Genomic DNA, 16965 nt, shown 5'->3' on the forward strand with positions numbered 1-16965 from the left:
GAATGTACTACCTCAGGAGGTAGCTTGTTTCTCAGAAGTACCCAAGAATAGGATGGATTCACATTTGATAGGGTCCAATTGCTGGACGGGTAAGTGGACAGGATAACGTCTGCTGCAGAGTTCTAGATGATGTTCAGAGTCTCTTCCGGAGAAGGCAATGGCAACCCACTCCAGCACTCTTGCCTGGAAAATGCCATGGATGGAGGAGCCTGGTGGGCTGCAGTCCATGGGGTCTCGAAGAGTCGGACACGACTGAGCAACTCCACTTTCACTTTTCACTTTCATGCATTGGAGGAGGAAATGGTAACCCACTCCAGTGTTCTTGTCTGGGAAATCCAAGGGAAGGGGGAGCCTGGTGGGCTGCCGTCTATGAGGTTGCACAGAGTCGGACACAACTGAAGCGACTTAGCAGCAGCAGCAGCAGAGTCTCTTCCAATCTTGAGATTTATTCCAACTTAAAAAGGTGGTTAGTCTTAAGAATGGGAAGAATCTATGAGGAGTAGGCCATTCTTTTCTCCAAAAGAAAAAAAAATTCTTTAAATGGTCTGATGTCAAGTAATTACTGAGTTAATTTAACATGATCTCACTGTCAACACAGCAAGTCAACATTTAAAAAAAAAAAAAAAAAGGCATTTCCAATTAGCAGATGAATAAAAGTTAAAGTGCAAATTTTAAAATTTAAATTAATTTTTAGTTCTTTTTGAAAAGAGTATCTAACACCCTCAATTTTTGTTATGATTAGCAGTTTTATTAAATCTTGTTAAGTAGAAAGGTGCTGTGGTTTGGAGGGAAGTACTGCTGAAAAAATGACGAAGGAATGAGAAGTTCCAAGAAGCTAATTTTCATCTCATAAGTTTTTTTATTTGTATTTCTATTTTAGGTTCAAAGTCAAAGCTACTTCTTTTCAATATAATAGGACCATAAATATAACTGGAAAGTATTAAAGTATCATAAAAATGATTATAAGAAAAGGTCAATACCATAGGCGTTTTTTGTTATCGATAATGGAGAAGGAGAAGTCATTTTTGGCAGCAATGTTAGTTTGGTAAGAGCTTCTGGTAACTATAACAAAATACAGAACACAGGCCAACCCTTTCCTCCCCTAATCCCCAATGAAAACTGGTTTGAATGAGTGGAGCATTTGTTCTCCACACTTACACAAGTTGCCAGTGTTACAAAAAGCATATGTTTATGAATGGGAGAGGACACCAGAAAGTCTCAGAATACAGTGAATGATGAAAGTGCTTATTGGTTCTTTACAGAAGTTAGGTAAAGTCAGGTGGTATGACTCAAGGAAGGAAATGTAGTTATCTGGCCAGTAACCTTACTACTGGTAAGCAATTTTCACTTTAATATTTGTTCTTAGCAAGTAAAGTAAGAATCTACTTCACGCTGACAGACTCTGAACTGAAATTTCTAACCTGAATTTGTTTTTTCTATTTGGGACTCATTTTTGTCTCTGATTCTTACAGTGGTTTAAGGACTCAGGTATAATTTATTTCCTTTACAGGGGGTAGTGATAGACTTGGTGCTGAGATGAGCAGGGTCCCGATTGAAGTCTCTGTGTCCTTGTCTTCTGAAGTAAAATGCTGACTCAAGAGTTAATGACTGGAAAATGTGAAGATGTAGAAACAGAGTAACTGTTGGGCTAGGGAACTGCTAACAAGTTAGACTATAATCTGGCCATATAACACAGTCACCAACTCTCAGTTTTCTGAAACACAGAGATAAAGGCCTGACAAACATTCCTAAGTTGTAGTTGTTTATACAGGAAGGACCACACTTCAGATGAAAACTGCTGACCACAAGAACACAGATCCTAGACTAGCTGAAATCAGAAGGCTAATGATACTTGAAACCTCACCCTGATGCCAACCAATCGAAGAACTGTCCATGAGCTCATCAGCCCTGCTCCTTGAACACTATAAAACTCACTAACCTTCCAGGGTGGGTCACATGGTTGTCAGGGAACTAGTCCACTGTGGCCTCCTTTGCCTGGCAAAGCAATAAAAGCTTCACCCAAAACTCTGTCTCAAGGTTTCTATTAGGCACTGGTGAACAGAGGCCGAGTTTCACTAACTTCCTCCTTCCCTCTCATTCTACAACAGAGGGCATATAAGAAATTATAAAGAAATTCTCATTTTTAAATTTTTATTGTAGTATATATTTCAAATGTTAAATGGTAAGTTAAAAATAATGCATTTTGGTTACCAACTTATTGATGCATGTTCTCTCAATTTAAGAAAAATATTTTCCTATGATTCTAGTACTTGGCTCAATTTCTTTTTTCTACTCTGAAACAGTGTTTCAGGAGCTTTAGAAAGATCAATTTCACTGCAGGAAGCAGGGACATTTCTTTTCTCTTGATTACCCACACCACAGAAATTAAGAGTTCAGAAAAGATCCTTACTTAGACACCAGTGTTATTTGGGTCACCTCATTTAGTGCTGTGTAAATGACAAAGCATTACACATGCATAAATTAACAATGCAAGAGATGCACTGTGTAGGAAGGAACAGTCCTTTGATTTGATTGGATGATATATAAGTCTAGGTCAACACTTGTTCCATGGTAACTAGAAAAACGAGATAAGAGGTGGAAGAACAACAGCCACCCCACTACAGTGCACGCACGCAGATAACACAAGGGTACACAGCCATACAAGTGTTAGGAAATTCCATATGTATGTAGGTATGCTTAAGGAAAGTGATCATGGTTGTTCCAGCTGTCTGAAGGTGATTAGTAAAGAGAAATAATCAGTGGCCTATTCTGGGAAACCCTGCTTTTTTGGGTACGATTTGAGTTCTCAAATCAGATCCCTTATTCATTAGCAATTTTTTTTTCTACCTTCAAGTGTCTTTATAAAGTGCTTCCTATCCCTACTCAGGGTATTCCTTTATTGTTTCAAGTTATTTCTAATTATATCTACATATCATCTATTTGTGACTTCTTTCCTAATAGCTGCCTTTATTTATTTTTATTAAGTGATCTTTTAGCTCCATGCTTCTCAAATTGAGCCATACATGGCCCCTCATACATGGTATAGCAGGGGTTATATAAAGGTACAAGAGAAACTTGAACCATTTTTTCAGAGGGTTCATTTTGAAAATCTGAAAAGACATTATAGTGCTGTGGGCTCTGTTAACTGCCTAGGTGAGAATCTGGATGCTGCTACCTGTCCTTTGTACAGGTATCAACCTGTTCTTAAGCATTTTAAGCTGAAAATAGGAATATTACTAGTGTCTACTTTATATTTGGTTATGAGAAATAAATGGGCTTTCAGAACAATGCCTAACACACAGTAAGCTTTCAGCAGGTTATTAGTTGTTATGTATCTTAACATGTTGCACTTATCTCACACACTAGTAAAGTAATGCTCAGAATTCTCCAAGCCAGGCTTCAGCAATACATGATCCATGAACCTCCAGATGTTCAAGCTGGATTTAGAAAAGGCAGAGGAACCAGAGATCAAATTGACAACATCTGCTGGATCATTGAAAAAGCAAGAGTGTTCCAGAAAAACATCTCTTTCTGCTTTATTGACTATGCCAAAGCCTTTAACTGTGTGGATCACAATAAACTGTGGAAAATTCTGAAAGAGATGGGAATACCAGACCACCTGACCTGCCTCTTGAGAAATCTGTATGCAGGTCAGGAAGCAACAGTTAGAACTGGACATGGAACAACAGACTGGTTCCAAATAGGAAAAGGAGTATGTCAAGGCTGTATATTGTCACCCTGCTTACTTAACTTATATGCAGAGTACATCACGAGAAACACTGGGCTGGAAGCAGCACAAGCTGGAATCAAGATTGCTGGGAGAAATATCAATAACCTCAGATATGCAGATGACACCAGCCTTATGGCAGAAAGTGAAGAAGAACTGAAAAGCCTCTTGATAAAAGTGAAAGAGGAGAGTGAAAAAGTTGGCCTAAAGCTCAACATTCACAAAACTAAGATCATGGCATCCAGTCCCATCACTTCATGGCAAATAGATGGGGCACCAGTGCAAACAGGGGCTGACTTTATTTTTCTGGGCTCCAAAATCACTGCAGATGGTGACTGCAGCCATGAAATTAAAAGAGGCTTACTCCTTGGAAGGAAAGTTATGACCAACCTAGACAGCATATTAAAAAGCAGAGACATTACTTTGTCAACAAAGGTCCGTCTAGTCAAGGCTATGGTTTTTCCAGTGGTCATGTATGGATGTGAGAGTTGGACTATAAAGAAAGCTGAGTGCAGAAGAATTGATGCTTTTGAACTGTGGTGTTGGAGAAGACTCTTGAGAGTCCCTTGGACTGCAAGGAGATACAACCAGTCCATCCTAAAGGAAATCAGTACTGGGTGTTCATTGGAAGGACTGATGTTGACACTGAAACTCCCTTACTTGGGTCACCTGATGAGAAGAGCTGACTCATTTGAAAAGATCCTGATGCTGGGAAAGATTGAGGGCAGGAGGAGAAGGGGACGACAGAGGATGAGATGGGTGGATGGCATCGCAGACTCAATGGACATGGTAAACTCCAGGAGTTGGTGATGGACAGGGAGGCCTTGCATGCTGTGGTTCATGGGGTTGCAAAGAGTTGGACACAACTGAGCAACTGAACTGAACTGATCTGATCTTAACATTATTCATTTCCCCCTTGAGCAAATGTAAGCAAAGATGGAGAGAGGAAATGCTGAGGGGTGGATTCAGATAAGGATCTCAGAAATAGTCTCACTGAAAAGGTGACTCTGAGTAAAGACCTGAAGGGACTGAGGGAGTTAACCGTGTATTCAGGGAGAAGAGAATTTTAGACAGAGAGACCACCAAGCACAAAGGCCTTAATGTATGCCTTCTAAGGTTTAAGGGGCAGAAGCATGAAGGCCAGCAGGGCTGGGACAGAGTGAGTGAGGTGGTGAGTAAAAGTAAGAGATGAGGGAGAGCCAGTGGATCTCTGAATGAAAAGGTGGTGATCATGTGCAGATGAGTCATACAATCTGACTTATGTTTTTCAAACCGTATTCCTTTAGATGCTGAGTTAAAAGACCCTAAGTAGGCAAGGGTGAAAGCAGGTAGGCTACTGTAATAATCCACTTGAGAGAAGACGGTGGCTCAGACCAGAGTGGTGACAATGGATGGGGGTAGTAAGAAAAGAGAATTCTTGATATACTTTGAAAGTTAAAGTTGACAGGATTTAGTCAAATTAGTTGTGAAATGTGAAAGAAGGAAGGAGTCAGTGGTGTTTCTGAAGTTTCTGGCCTGATTAAGATGTCATTAATGGAGACAGGAAGAGTAAGCTGGGGGCAATGTAAGACGTTTTTTCAGACACAGTAAACTTGGGATGCATTAAATGGAGATGTTAAGGAGATAGTTAAATAAACTGCTTGAAATTCAGGAAATAAATCCAGGTTAGAGTTATAAATTTGGGAGCATTTGGCATAAAATTTAAACTTATGAGGCTGATGGAGATCATCCAGGGAACAGTAAAGACAGAAAAGAGAGAAAGCCCAAGGACTGAACTTTGAGGCTTTGCTCTCACTTCTTTGAACAAAGAAGTGAAAGGTCAGAGAGATGAGGGAGAACCACCAAAGAACACAAGGAGAGGTGCGATCCGAGGGTGGCATACTGTAGCAAGTCAGGTGGACAAAGTGTTTCACAGCGGAGAGGGTGCTCAACTGCAGCAAGCGCTACCCACTCAGATCAAGAAAGACAAGGACTGAAAGACCACCGGGTTTACAATGATGCTGTCAATGACGGCCTTGCCAGGAGCAGGAGTGCTGCAGTGGGAAAAACTCTGGCTAGAGAGTAGGCTCAAGGAAGAAGGGGAGAGAAATGGGAGACAGCAAGTTTAAGCAACACTTTATTTTCATATGCCAGTCAATATATGAGTATGTCTACTTTAGTAAAATATTCCCCTTTTCAAGTTATCTTCATAAAAACAATTACACCCTGGGAGAGTGGGAGGGGAGAGATACAGGTGAGGAAGATTAAGAGGTACAAACTTTCAGTTATGAAATTCTCAGTCACACGTAAGAAATGTACTCTGGGGGAATATAGTCAACAGTTATGTAATATTTTTGTAAGGTGACAAGTGACAACTAGACTAATCATGATCATTTTGAAATGTACAGTAATAATGAATCACTATGATGTGAGTGCCAGGAATTAAAAGAGTGCTGTAAGTCAATTATACTTCAAAAGCAAACAAATAACTTGAGAGACATCAGATATGTGGCTATCAGAGGGGAGAAGAGAGAGAGGAGTTAGATGGAAACAGTCAAAAGGTACAAATTTCTAGTTATAAGATAAATACTAGGGATGTAATATACAATACAGTAAAGATAAAAATAAACACTGTTGCACATTGTAAATGAAAGCTGTAAAGAGTAAATCTCAAGAATTCTCATCAGAAGGAAAAAGTATTTAAAAAATCTATTTCTTTAATGTATCTATACGAGATGATGGATGTTCACTAAACCTACTGTGGTATCATTTCATGAGGTGTGTAAGTCAGATTATGTTGTACACTTTAAGCTTATACAGTGCTGTATGTCAATTATATATTAATAAAATTGTTACAAAAAAATAGTCTCCATTTAAAGATTAGCAACTATCCAAACATAGGAAATCTACTTTGATGGAGAGAGTAGAGGAAAGAACTTTGGGGTGTAAGAACAGGAATTAAATATCAGTGGAAAAACATGATGTTATATTAAAAATTACTTATTGCCAAAACTAAACAGAAATGGCTCCAGTTTAGTCAGAGATACATGGAACATAAAGTTTCAGCACAATTTCTAGAAAATTAGAAAAACCCACAGAGCTTTAAAACACATGTGCATGCATGAACATGTATGCTCACGTGCACCTAGGCTTTACCATTCAGAAGCTCTAACTGAGCAGTCTGGGGCTGAACCTGGGCAATTTTATGTTTTGAAAGCTTCAAAGGTGATTAAGAATTTGAAAGCACCACAGCCCAGCATGGGTTGAGAATCACTAGAATATAACTGTTTAAAACAAACCAAACGAATCAGGCTCCTCTATGAAATTCAGCAGTAAAATCACTATTTTTAGAAATTTTAAAAAGGACAAGTGGTACTACCAGTAGTAGGAGACTATTTACTGCATGGGGGTGACTATGTAGTATTTCCCAATCTATAATACTGAGAACAGTTTACCAGGGGATAGATGATAATGATAAATCCTTACTTTAAAGGACTCTGGCTAATTTACGAAACCTTTGTCAATACTGAAGAAACAAACACTTATCTTCTTTTTTATCTGACTGAATTTAATAGCTTCCTATTGAAGATTAAATAACTTAAGAGGTCAGATATAATATAAATGATCTCTAATTGAATTAATATAGATATAATTTAGTATTATGCCAATATTAACTAGTCTATTTCTGAAAAGCATAATCAAGTGAGATAGATTTGAAATTCTTATTCACAATTCCAAACAAAAAGATTGCATTAACTGATGTTTAAGGGAGACTGAAAAGAAGAAAAAGAGAAATTTGAATCCTGTTACTGATACTTTTGAGTTATTCAAGAATGCATAGCAATTTAGACTTTGATACAAAATAAGGCAAAACCGTATTAGAACAATGAAGAACAGAGGATTCTTCTGGCCAAAGACGGCAGAGTTTGCTATACTAGTTCACTAATCTCTTATTAAAATGCATGTTTTATGAATTTTTATTTGCAGAAAATTTAAAGGGAAAGTCAGCATCACTACAGGTGAAAACAAACTTTTATGAATATTAAGAAAACAAACAAATCAAGAGGTGATTATTTGGAACATCTGATAAGGCTATCATTCAAGCTTCAAGTTATAACATAATAAAACTGATATATTTAAAATTTATATGAATACTCTCAAAAGTTCTTAAGATAGTATTATTTTGGACAACATTTACAACATAAAATAATAATACCGATACCCATTTCTGCAGTGAAGTCAAATGTACACCAATTAAACCCAGAACGGAAAATGATCCCATTGCAGTATTTTCATTACCTTGTGTGTAGGCAGCATCATCAGATCCCATACTCAACTTCCGTGCGTCACTTATTCTATCCGCATGTGCTAAAGCAGGGTCCGTGAGGTGCTGAATATTCTCTGTTTCTACATAATGATCAGGATGGTTTAAAAGGTTTGTAAGTTCAAAGGTAGGGGACACCACCCCTGGTGAAACTGCAGGGGGTTTATTGGGAGAAACTGTAATTTTAAAAGTATATTTTGTATTGGGTTGAGTGACCACTACTCGAGGAGAAGTTGCAGAGTTATTGCCTATTGCTCGACTTTTGGGAGGGTGGTGATGAATAAAGGCAGGACCCATGCTCACTTGCCCAGACATATTCCTGGAGGCAGCGGATGCTCCAGAGTTGGTGGATATGAAGAGAGTGGGCTGATTTCGTATGACCTGCTCATCTCCTGTGGCAGCATTTGCTGATATATATACCTTAGGTTGACTACGGGACATCACCTCATCAGTATTTGGGGGACTGGCAGCTATGTAAACAGTGGGCTGGTTTCTGTTTAAGGTCTGGCTGTTGACCGAAGAGGAACTGCTGGAGGTTCGAGGTCCAGAAGAACGCAATTTCGAAGAATTGTTTCTTTGTGGGGGTTCAAGTTTGATTTCAATCTGGTTTTTTCGAGGTCCTGTTGAAATATTCTGAATGTTATATTGGCTATGGGCAGAAGACTGTGAGCTACCAGACGAATGAATTGTGGGTGGTTGTGGAGTCGTAGGTGAACTGATGGGCATATAGACATGAGAGGTCTGGTGGCCTTGCTGATTCGGCTGCTGGGCTGAGGTATGTGGCAGGGGACTGGATGCAGGATATGTAGTCCAGGGACCAGGTTGTGAAGGTTGATAAACTTGTTGAGGGTTCATGGGATTAAACTGAGATACCCAGCCAGAATGCTGTTGTGTCTGTCGAGCTGTACCACTAGGAGTTGTAATGTAGGGCCTAATATAGATAGAATTTCCCTGTGGACTGTTAAGTACAGGTGGAGGTACACCATGTATGTGCAAAGAAGTAGGAGTATTACGACCAGTCTGGATATTTGGGGCTAACGTTACCATAATGGGATTAAATCTTGGAGTTTGTGGAGAAAGGTTAGATGTTCCTTTGCTGCCTAAGTGAAATCCAAGGTGTGGTGCTGAATTAGAAGCACCGGATGCACTGGACATTCCAAAAACATTAAAGCCTTGAGGAACTTGAGCTGGTGCTGTCTGTGGCTCCTGCTGAAACAGTTCATTATTGGACTGACCACCTTGAAGTTGTCCGTCACTAATGCTGTGCGTTAGAGTCCTGCTTCCATTCATTCTATTTCCCTCTCTTCCATGGTGGTAAACATTCTGTGACTGCAAGTCCAAGTTGAGAGAAGTCATGTGATTGCGTAGACCAGAAATTCCAGAATCATCCGAAAAATTCAAGTCTCCTTCACCATAAAGATACCTTGTACTCTCCTGAGAGAGAACTGCACAGCAGGCATCCAGGTTATTATTATTCTATAAGACAAAATAAAAACAGCTTGTGTTAACCAGAAGCCAACGCATATACTCTCATTGCTATTAAAATATTACAAGATTAATCAGAGATTAGTTAGTACAATTATAACAGATACATTTGAGCCTTTTTTCTTGAGAAACTAATAGTAATGCAAACAGTTGAATTAAAAATCCTCATTACTGGGATGTCCCTGGTGGTCCAGGGGTTAAGACTTCATCTTTCAATGCATTGGCTGTGGGTTCAGTCCCTGGTCAGGGAGCTAAGACCCCACATGTGACTCGGCCAAAAAACCAAAACACAAAACAGAAACAATATTTTAACAAATTCAATAAAGATAAAAAAAAATCCTCATTACTAAAGTAATGGTAAGTTCTCTAACAAACAATAGCTATAATAGGAGTTATTATTATAGTAGAAATAAAAAAGGAGACAACAGAGGACAAGATGGTTGGATGGCATTGTTGATGCAATGGACACGAGTTTGAGAAAGCTCCGGGAGATGGTGAATGACAGGGAAGCCTAGCGTGCTGCAGTCCACGGGGTCGCAAAGAGTTGACATGATTGAGCAACTGAACTGAACTGAACTGATCGATTTACAAAACAGATTCACACAAATATAGTAACACTGCAACTTAATTAAAAATGCAGTTTGAATGTTGAACAAAATATAAATACTCAACTTAAGCATATCAGTTGGTTCAGTAGCTCAGTCATGGCCGACACTTTGTGATCCCATGGGCTACAGCACGCAGGCTTTCCTGTCCATCACCAACTCCTGGAGCTTGCTCAAATACATGTCCATCAAGTCGGTGATGCCATCCAACCATTTCATCCTCTGTCGTCCCCTTCTCCTCCTGCCTCCAATCTTTCCCAGCAACAGGGTCTTTCCTAATGAATCAGCTGGCCAAAGCATTGGAGCTTGCTGTATAATGAATACTTTGCATGTTCATGTGTTATGTATAATTCTTTCAAACCAATGACCTTTTAAAAACTATTTTTTGTGGTATTTAAGTTAAAAAGTTCTAAAATTCATGACAAAGGTGTCACAATTCCTTAGGTGCTTCCTCTTTAGTGTTAAAAACAAACAAACCACATACGTATATGTATGTAATATAAGCTCAAGGTAGCCCTGGAGAAGGCAATGGCACCCCACTCCAGTACTCCTGCCTGGAAAATCCCATGGACAGAGGAGCCTGGTAGGCTGCAGTCCATGGGGTTGCTACGAATAGGATACGACTGAGCAACTTCACTTTCACTTTTCACTTTCATGCATAGGAGAAGGAAATGGCAACCCACTCCAATGTTCTTGCCTGGAGAATCCCAGGGACGGGGGAGCCTGGTGGGCTGCCGTCTATGGGGTCACAAAGAGTCGGACATGACTGAAGTGACTTAGCAGCAGCAGCAGCAGCCCCCAGAGTAACTTGAGTTCACATCTTTGCCTTTAGAGAGCATCAATAATTCTACTCCAGAGAAATGAAAAAAATAAAAACAAACCAAAAAATGACTGGATTGTTTCTTAAGATGAGACTGACTAACCACTACTCACAAATTATCCATAAAAATATTTGCTGAACACCCACAATGTGTACAATATTCTGTTTGGGACTGTGGAGGACTCAAATGATGTATAAACCCAGACTTTCCCTTAGAAGAGCTTGGAACTCAATTAGGGAAACAAAATATGGATTTGTGAAAAAGTAACATTTTAAAAATATGAACATGTGCCAAATAATAAGTGGTACTGAAGTTCAACAGAGAGTTAATATTGTAGGCTACTATAAAAAGGACTGTGTTAATGAAGCAGGTACAATCTCATTGATTTCCTTAGTACATGGAGGACCTAAATAGGAAAAAAAGCATTCCTGGTGAAGGGAATGGCATGAGTAAATACAGACATAAATGTGACAGTAAGTAAAAGTATGTTCTAAACAAAGTGATTGGAATAGATCTGGCTGGAGTTAAAGGTTTCTACTGGAAATTCTGTGGAACAAACTGTTAGAAAATCAGATTGGGATTAAATAATTCACGGTTTTGAAAAATGAGTCACACTACGGAGTTTGGGCTTTAATATAGGAAACGGGAAGAGACAATAGAAGTGAAGACACAAAGGGTCTCTGGTGAAGATAAAGAACTCCACTGATACTTAAGATAAAGAAGAGAGGGGAAACTTTTTGACAAGAAGATCAGTTATAAGACATGAAATAATGACTGATTGTGAAAACAAATTATGAAGGACTACAAACAGTCTTTCCCTGATAAGCTTCCCTGATAGCTCACTTGGAAAAGAATCTGCCTGCAATGCAGGAGACCCTGGTTTGATTCCTGGGTCGGGAAGATCCGCTGCAGAAGGGATAGGCTACCTACTCCAGTATTCTTGGGCTTCCTTCGTGGCTCAGCTGGTAAAGAATCCGCCTGCAATCGGACCCTGGGTAGGGAAGATTCCCCTGGAGAAGGGAAAGGCTACCCACTCCAGTATTCTGGTCTGGAGAATTCCATGAACCGTAGAGTCCATGGAGTCACAAAGAGTTGGACACGACTGAGTGACTTTCACTTTCACTTCACAGTCAACACAATTTGGCTATAAGGGAGAAAGAGAGTTCAAGGACAACTGGAAGACTAAGAGCCTGACAGAAAGGGCAGTTTTAGAGATAAAAAGGATGAACAGTCAGGTTAAAATGTCTATAGGTGATTTGATATGAGATAAAATCTTAGTAGAGAAAATGGTACTAAAAGGCATCTCCAAGTCTTGTTAAGAAATGGTAGTTCACAATTTGAACAGGTAACACAAAAGAAAAGATTAGTGAGTAAGGTTGGACTTTTTTCCCTCTTAAACCAACAGTTCAAATCTTTCATGCCATAAACATCCTTTTATCCTATACATAGCTCTGAATTAATATACACTAGTTTTTCAAAGAAAATTTAAAAATTCATCACAATCTTTATCAACTGATTACTCCTTATTATAGTAAGACCTTATCTTTTGCTAGACCTAACTGGTGCTTTTGCTTCAAGCTAAGTTTATTGCTATTCCTAGTAAATTCTTCTCCCTATTCTAAGTCACAAAAGACCTCATCTTCTCATCTCCTTTTTGCTAACATTCCCAAATTAAAATGCATATTCCCTACTAAATCCAATCCCACACTTCCTTTTCAAAAGCTGACATCCATATTTACAAAATGTTTTAATTCTCTCGAGCTCCCAAAAATCCCTAATTCTTTATAATCTCTCATTAGTATTAATACTAGTCCCAGCTACACCATAACTCACATGTCCTTAGGTTTTTTTTTACTCTCTACAGACATTACTTTCTTATTAGCAAAACCATAAAAGAGTTCACAGGGACTTTTATAAGGCTACAATAGGATAAAAGGAAATATACTTTTTAAACATTTTATTTCAGAAAAGTTTAAACACATATAAAAGCATAGTAAATATCGCAAGTGAAGTAAAGTGAAGTGAAAGTTGCTCAGTCGTGTCTGACTCTGTGTGACCCCATGGACTATACAGTCCGTGGAATTCTCCAGGCCAGAATACTGGAATGGCTAGTCTTTCCCTTCTCCAGGGGATCTTCCCAACTCAGGGGTCAGACCCAGGTTTCCTGCATTGCAGGCAGATTCTTTACCAGCTGAACCACAAGAGAAGCCCAAGAATACTGGAGTGGGTAGCCTATGCCTTCTCCAGTGGATCTTCCTGACCCAGGAATCAAACTGGGGTCTCCTGCATGGCAGGTGTATTCTTTACCAACTGAGTTATCAGGGAAGTCCAAATATCACAAACTCTCCTATATTCATTATCAATCTTTACATGGCAAATCTTTCTTCACCAATTTATCTGTCCCAGCTGCTCCCATTAAGCTAGATCAAGCCTGACACTATTTTGTTTCCATCTGTAAATACATCAATATGTATCTTAAAACATAACTGTAAATGGCATTATCATATCCTAAAATAATCAGTACTTAATATCACATAATATGCAAGTAGTATTAAAGTCCCGTCTCGTAATATCACATAATATCCAAATAAGTGTTAAAGTCCCTTGTCTTGCAGGTATTTTTTTAGTTAGTTTAAATCAGGATCTGAGCAAGGTTCACATATTTAATTTGGTTGAAATGCCTCTTAGATGTCTTATGATAATAATTAACCCTCTCCTCTTTCTATAATTTTCTAAGCCATTTGTTTTTGAAAAATGGGTCATTTGTCCAGTAGAATTTCCCATCTGGATTGGCTGATTGCACCCTTGTGGTATGACTATTTTCTGTATTTCACTGCAAACTACTTCACTACAGGTGTGCGCAGGTTCATGCACACAAGTTTTTGGCAAGTCCCTTTGTAGGCTTCGTTTCTTATTGTATCACACAGGAGGCACAATAATATATCTGCCTGTCTTTTTGCGACCTTAAGGCTGATTGGTAGGTTCTGATATTGTCACAGCTTGATCCAGCTAATGACTTTTAGCAGTCAGGGATGGTCACTGTTGAGAAACTTTATGAGGGGATGCAAAAGGGTAGTATTCCAATTAAAAGATTCCTTCTTCATGTATTGAGCTGCAATTCTTCCTCAAAGAATTTGACCTTTTCAACTCTTACTTTCTGCATAGAACAGGCAGGATAAATAAATTCTCTTTACTGGTTTTTAGAATAATGAATTGGTGCCCTAGCAACTTCCAAAGGTGACACATTTTCAGTATCATGATAAACTCCTGTATCTTTAACATTTTGATACGTGTCAAATGCTTGTCATTTATGGTCATTATATCCTATCTTTAGGCTAGTGGGAATGATTCCACATTGGCTCCAGTGTACATAGGACATTAGCCCAGTAGTCTTTCAAAGCTTCCTGGCTTTCTAATATGACAAGATGTTCAAGATCACCTTGTACAGCTCTTATCCCAGAACTATGATCAGCTGTTTCTCAAAGAAACCCTGGTTACATTAGTGGGAAATGGTACAGGACTCCCATTAAGTGTATCAAAAGAGGTGGGGTGAGTTTTTAAAAGGTTAAAAGTCACTGCTTTTTTGTATATATACAAATCTGCATTCTCTTCAAAATTACAGGAGAGTCTGAATTGTTATTTCCAGTTCATCTTTCGTTTTCCCCCAAGCTTCTTGCATAGGCAATATCAAAGTATACACTATAATCATCCTTCTCATACTTTGATTCATTCACTCTTTCAACCAATATTTACTGAGCATCCCATTAGCCAAGTAGAAAGGAATATAATTGTTGTCTTAAGGACCTCATGGTCCAGTGGAGGAATTTAATGTGTACATAAGTAAATATAATGCACAATGGTAGGTGTTTTAATAGGAATATGGATAAGGTTTATGGGTGGAGGTCATCTGAAAAGACTTCAATTAAGGCTATAGTAGTTAACTACTAAGGCTTACAAGTAATACTTAATGCATTATTTTGAAAAGAAAAGCAATTTTAAACTTAACAGATTTAACTGTCATATTAAGAGAATTAAAAAATAATGAAAATTTCAGTTGAAAAACTTAAAGTGCCAGCTACACAACATTTGTATACTATTCTAAGTTATGATTTAGTTACCAAATATAAATGTTAAAGATATGAATTACACCTGCTGAAAACACAGCTATCTTAGAGAATCCACAGCACAAGGAAATGATGTGAGTAGCTCCAAAAAGAGGGAGCTGACCAGTAAACAAAGTCAGAAAAGAACAGAAATAATACTGATACTTCTGTTCTAAGAAGTAAGATGTTTAAGAACATGTATACAAAGTGGCAGTGTGATATGATCCTTTAACTACTGATTTTTAATATTCTGTATACTATTTTTTTATCTAGAAAAGTTCTGAACCAGTATATTATAGGGAGGATAATATACTTGTCTTCAGAGAAAAGACAAAGAAGCCTACCCAACTGAGACAGGGAGTTGCTGTTCAATCAGTCGTGTCTGACTTTTTGTGACCCCATGGACTGCAGCACACCAGGTTTCCCTGTCCTTCCCCATCTCCCAGAGCTTGTTCAAACTCATGTCCATAGAGTCCAGTGATGCCATCCAACCATCTCGTCCTTGTCTCCTCCTGACTTCAATCATTCCCAGTATCAGGGTCTTTTCCAATGAGTCAGTTCTTGGCATCAGGTGGCCAAAGTATTGGAGCTTCAGCTTTAGCATCAGTCCTTCCAATGAATATTCAGGGTTGATTTCCTTTAGGATGGACTGGTTGGATCTCCTTACAGTCCAAGGGACTCTCAAGAGTCTTCTCCAACACCACAGTTCAAAAGCATCAATTCTTTAGTGCTCAGCCTTCACTATGGTTCAACTCTCACATCCATACATGACTACTGGAAAAATCATAGCTGTGATTATAAGGATCTTTGTTGGTAAAGTAGTATCTCTGCTTTTTAATACACTGCCTAGGTTTGTCATAGCTTTTCTTCCAAGGAGCAAGCGTCTTCAGTGATGTCCAACTCTTTGTTACACCACAGACTGCAGACCGCCAAGCTTCTCTGTCCATGAGATTCTCGAAGCAAAAATACTGGAGTGGGTTGCCATTTCCTTCTCCAGGGGATCTTCCCAACACAGGGATAGAACCCAGGTCTCTTAGGTCTCCTTCACTGGCAGGCAGGTTCTTTATACCACTTGCGCCACCTGGGAAGCCCAAGTAAGGGAGAGCAGCTCCCCAAAGAAAGTAAGTAAGTGTTAGTCGCTCAGTCGTGTCCAACTCTTTGTGACCCCGTGGACTGCAGCCCACCAGGCTCCTCTGTCCATGAGATTTTCCAGGCAAGGATACTGGAGTGGGTTGCCATTTCCTTCTCCAGGGGATCTTCCCAACCCAAAGAAAGGCTGTCACTAAATAAGAGCTATTTACACTATGTTTAGACGTAGTTTATTTGCTGTGACAGTTTAAAAGTAACTTTCTAAATTTGGGAAGATTCACACCCTAGTTGTTTCCCTAGAGGAGTCTCCCCATCCCTCACTTGTCACATTTTTGTTATATCAGCTAGAAGACATATTGCTTGAATGCCCAGAAAGATTATCAACTCAATTTAAAAGAGCTGGGTATTGGGAAGGATGTCATACAGAGTTTTGTTTTCATAAAACCAGATTAATATATTAAAGTTGACACTACTGAATGCCCAAAAGAAATTCTAAATTATTTATTTTCTGGGTTTTTTTTGTAGTTAAAAACCTGTTTACTTATTTCATCTTTTTAAAAAATAGGTAATTTATTTACAAAGATCAAAAGAACACTAAAAGATAAACGTTGAGAAGTCTCCTCTCATCTGGCCTGTTCCTTTTCGCCCACCATGGATAACCCATCTTTTATTTCATTTTTAATCCTTCCAGTATTTCCTCATGCAAACAGGGGCAACTATATATACATATGTATATTTATTTATAGATGTATTTATATACATCTATATATACTCTGCATTTTATTTAACTTAATACACCCTGAAGATTATACTTTAAGAGCTTCTCTCTCCT

General features: G+C 38.7%; 1 protein-coding gene across 3 annotated transcripts in view; it reads right to left on the reverse strand.

Annotated features, from left to right (window-relative positions):
* TAB2 (TGF-beta activated kinase 1 (MAP3K7) binding protein 2) overlaps positions 1-16965 on the reverse strand; it is an 84502-nt gene that overhangs the window by 19383 nt on the left and 48154 nt on the right. For all 3 annotated transcript variants that reach the window (XM_044924118.2, XM_025294417.3, XM_025294420.3), the window contains one exon: positions 8006-9506. In XM_044924118.2, coding sequence (XP_044780053.1) covers positions 8006-9506 — 1501 coding nt within the window. The remainder of the gene's footprint in view (positions 1-8005; positions 9507-16965) is intronic.

Source organism: Bubalus bubalis, chromosome 10 (genome assembly GCF_019923935.1).
Source record: "Bubalus bubalis isolate 160015118507 breed Murrah chromosome 10, NDDB_SH_1, whole genome shotgun sequence".
Taxonomy (NCBI): Eukaryota; Metazoa; Chordata; class Mammalia; order Artiodactyla; family Bovidae; genus Bubalus; species Bubalus bubalis.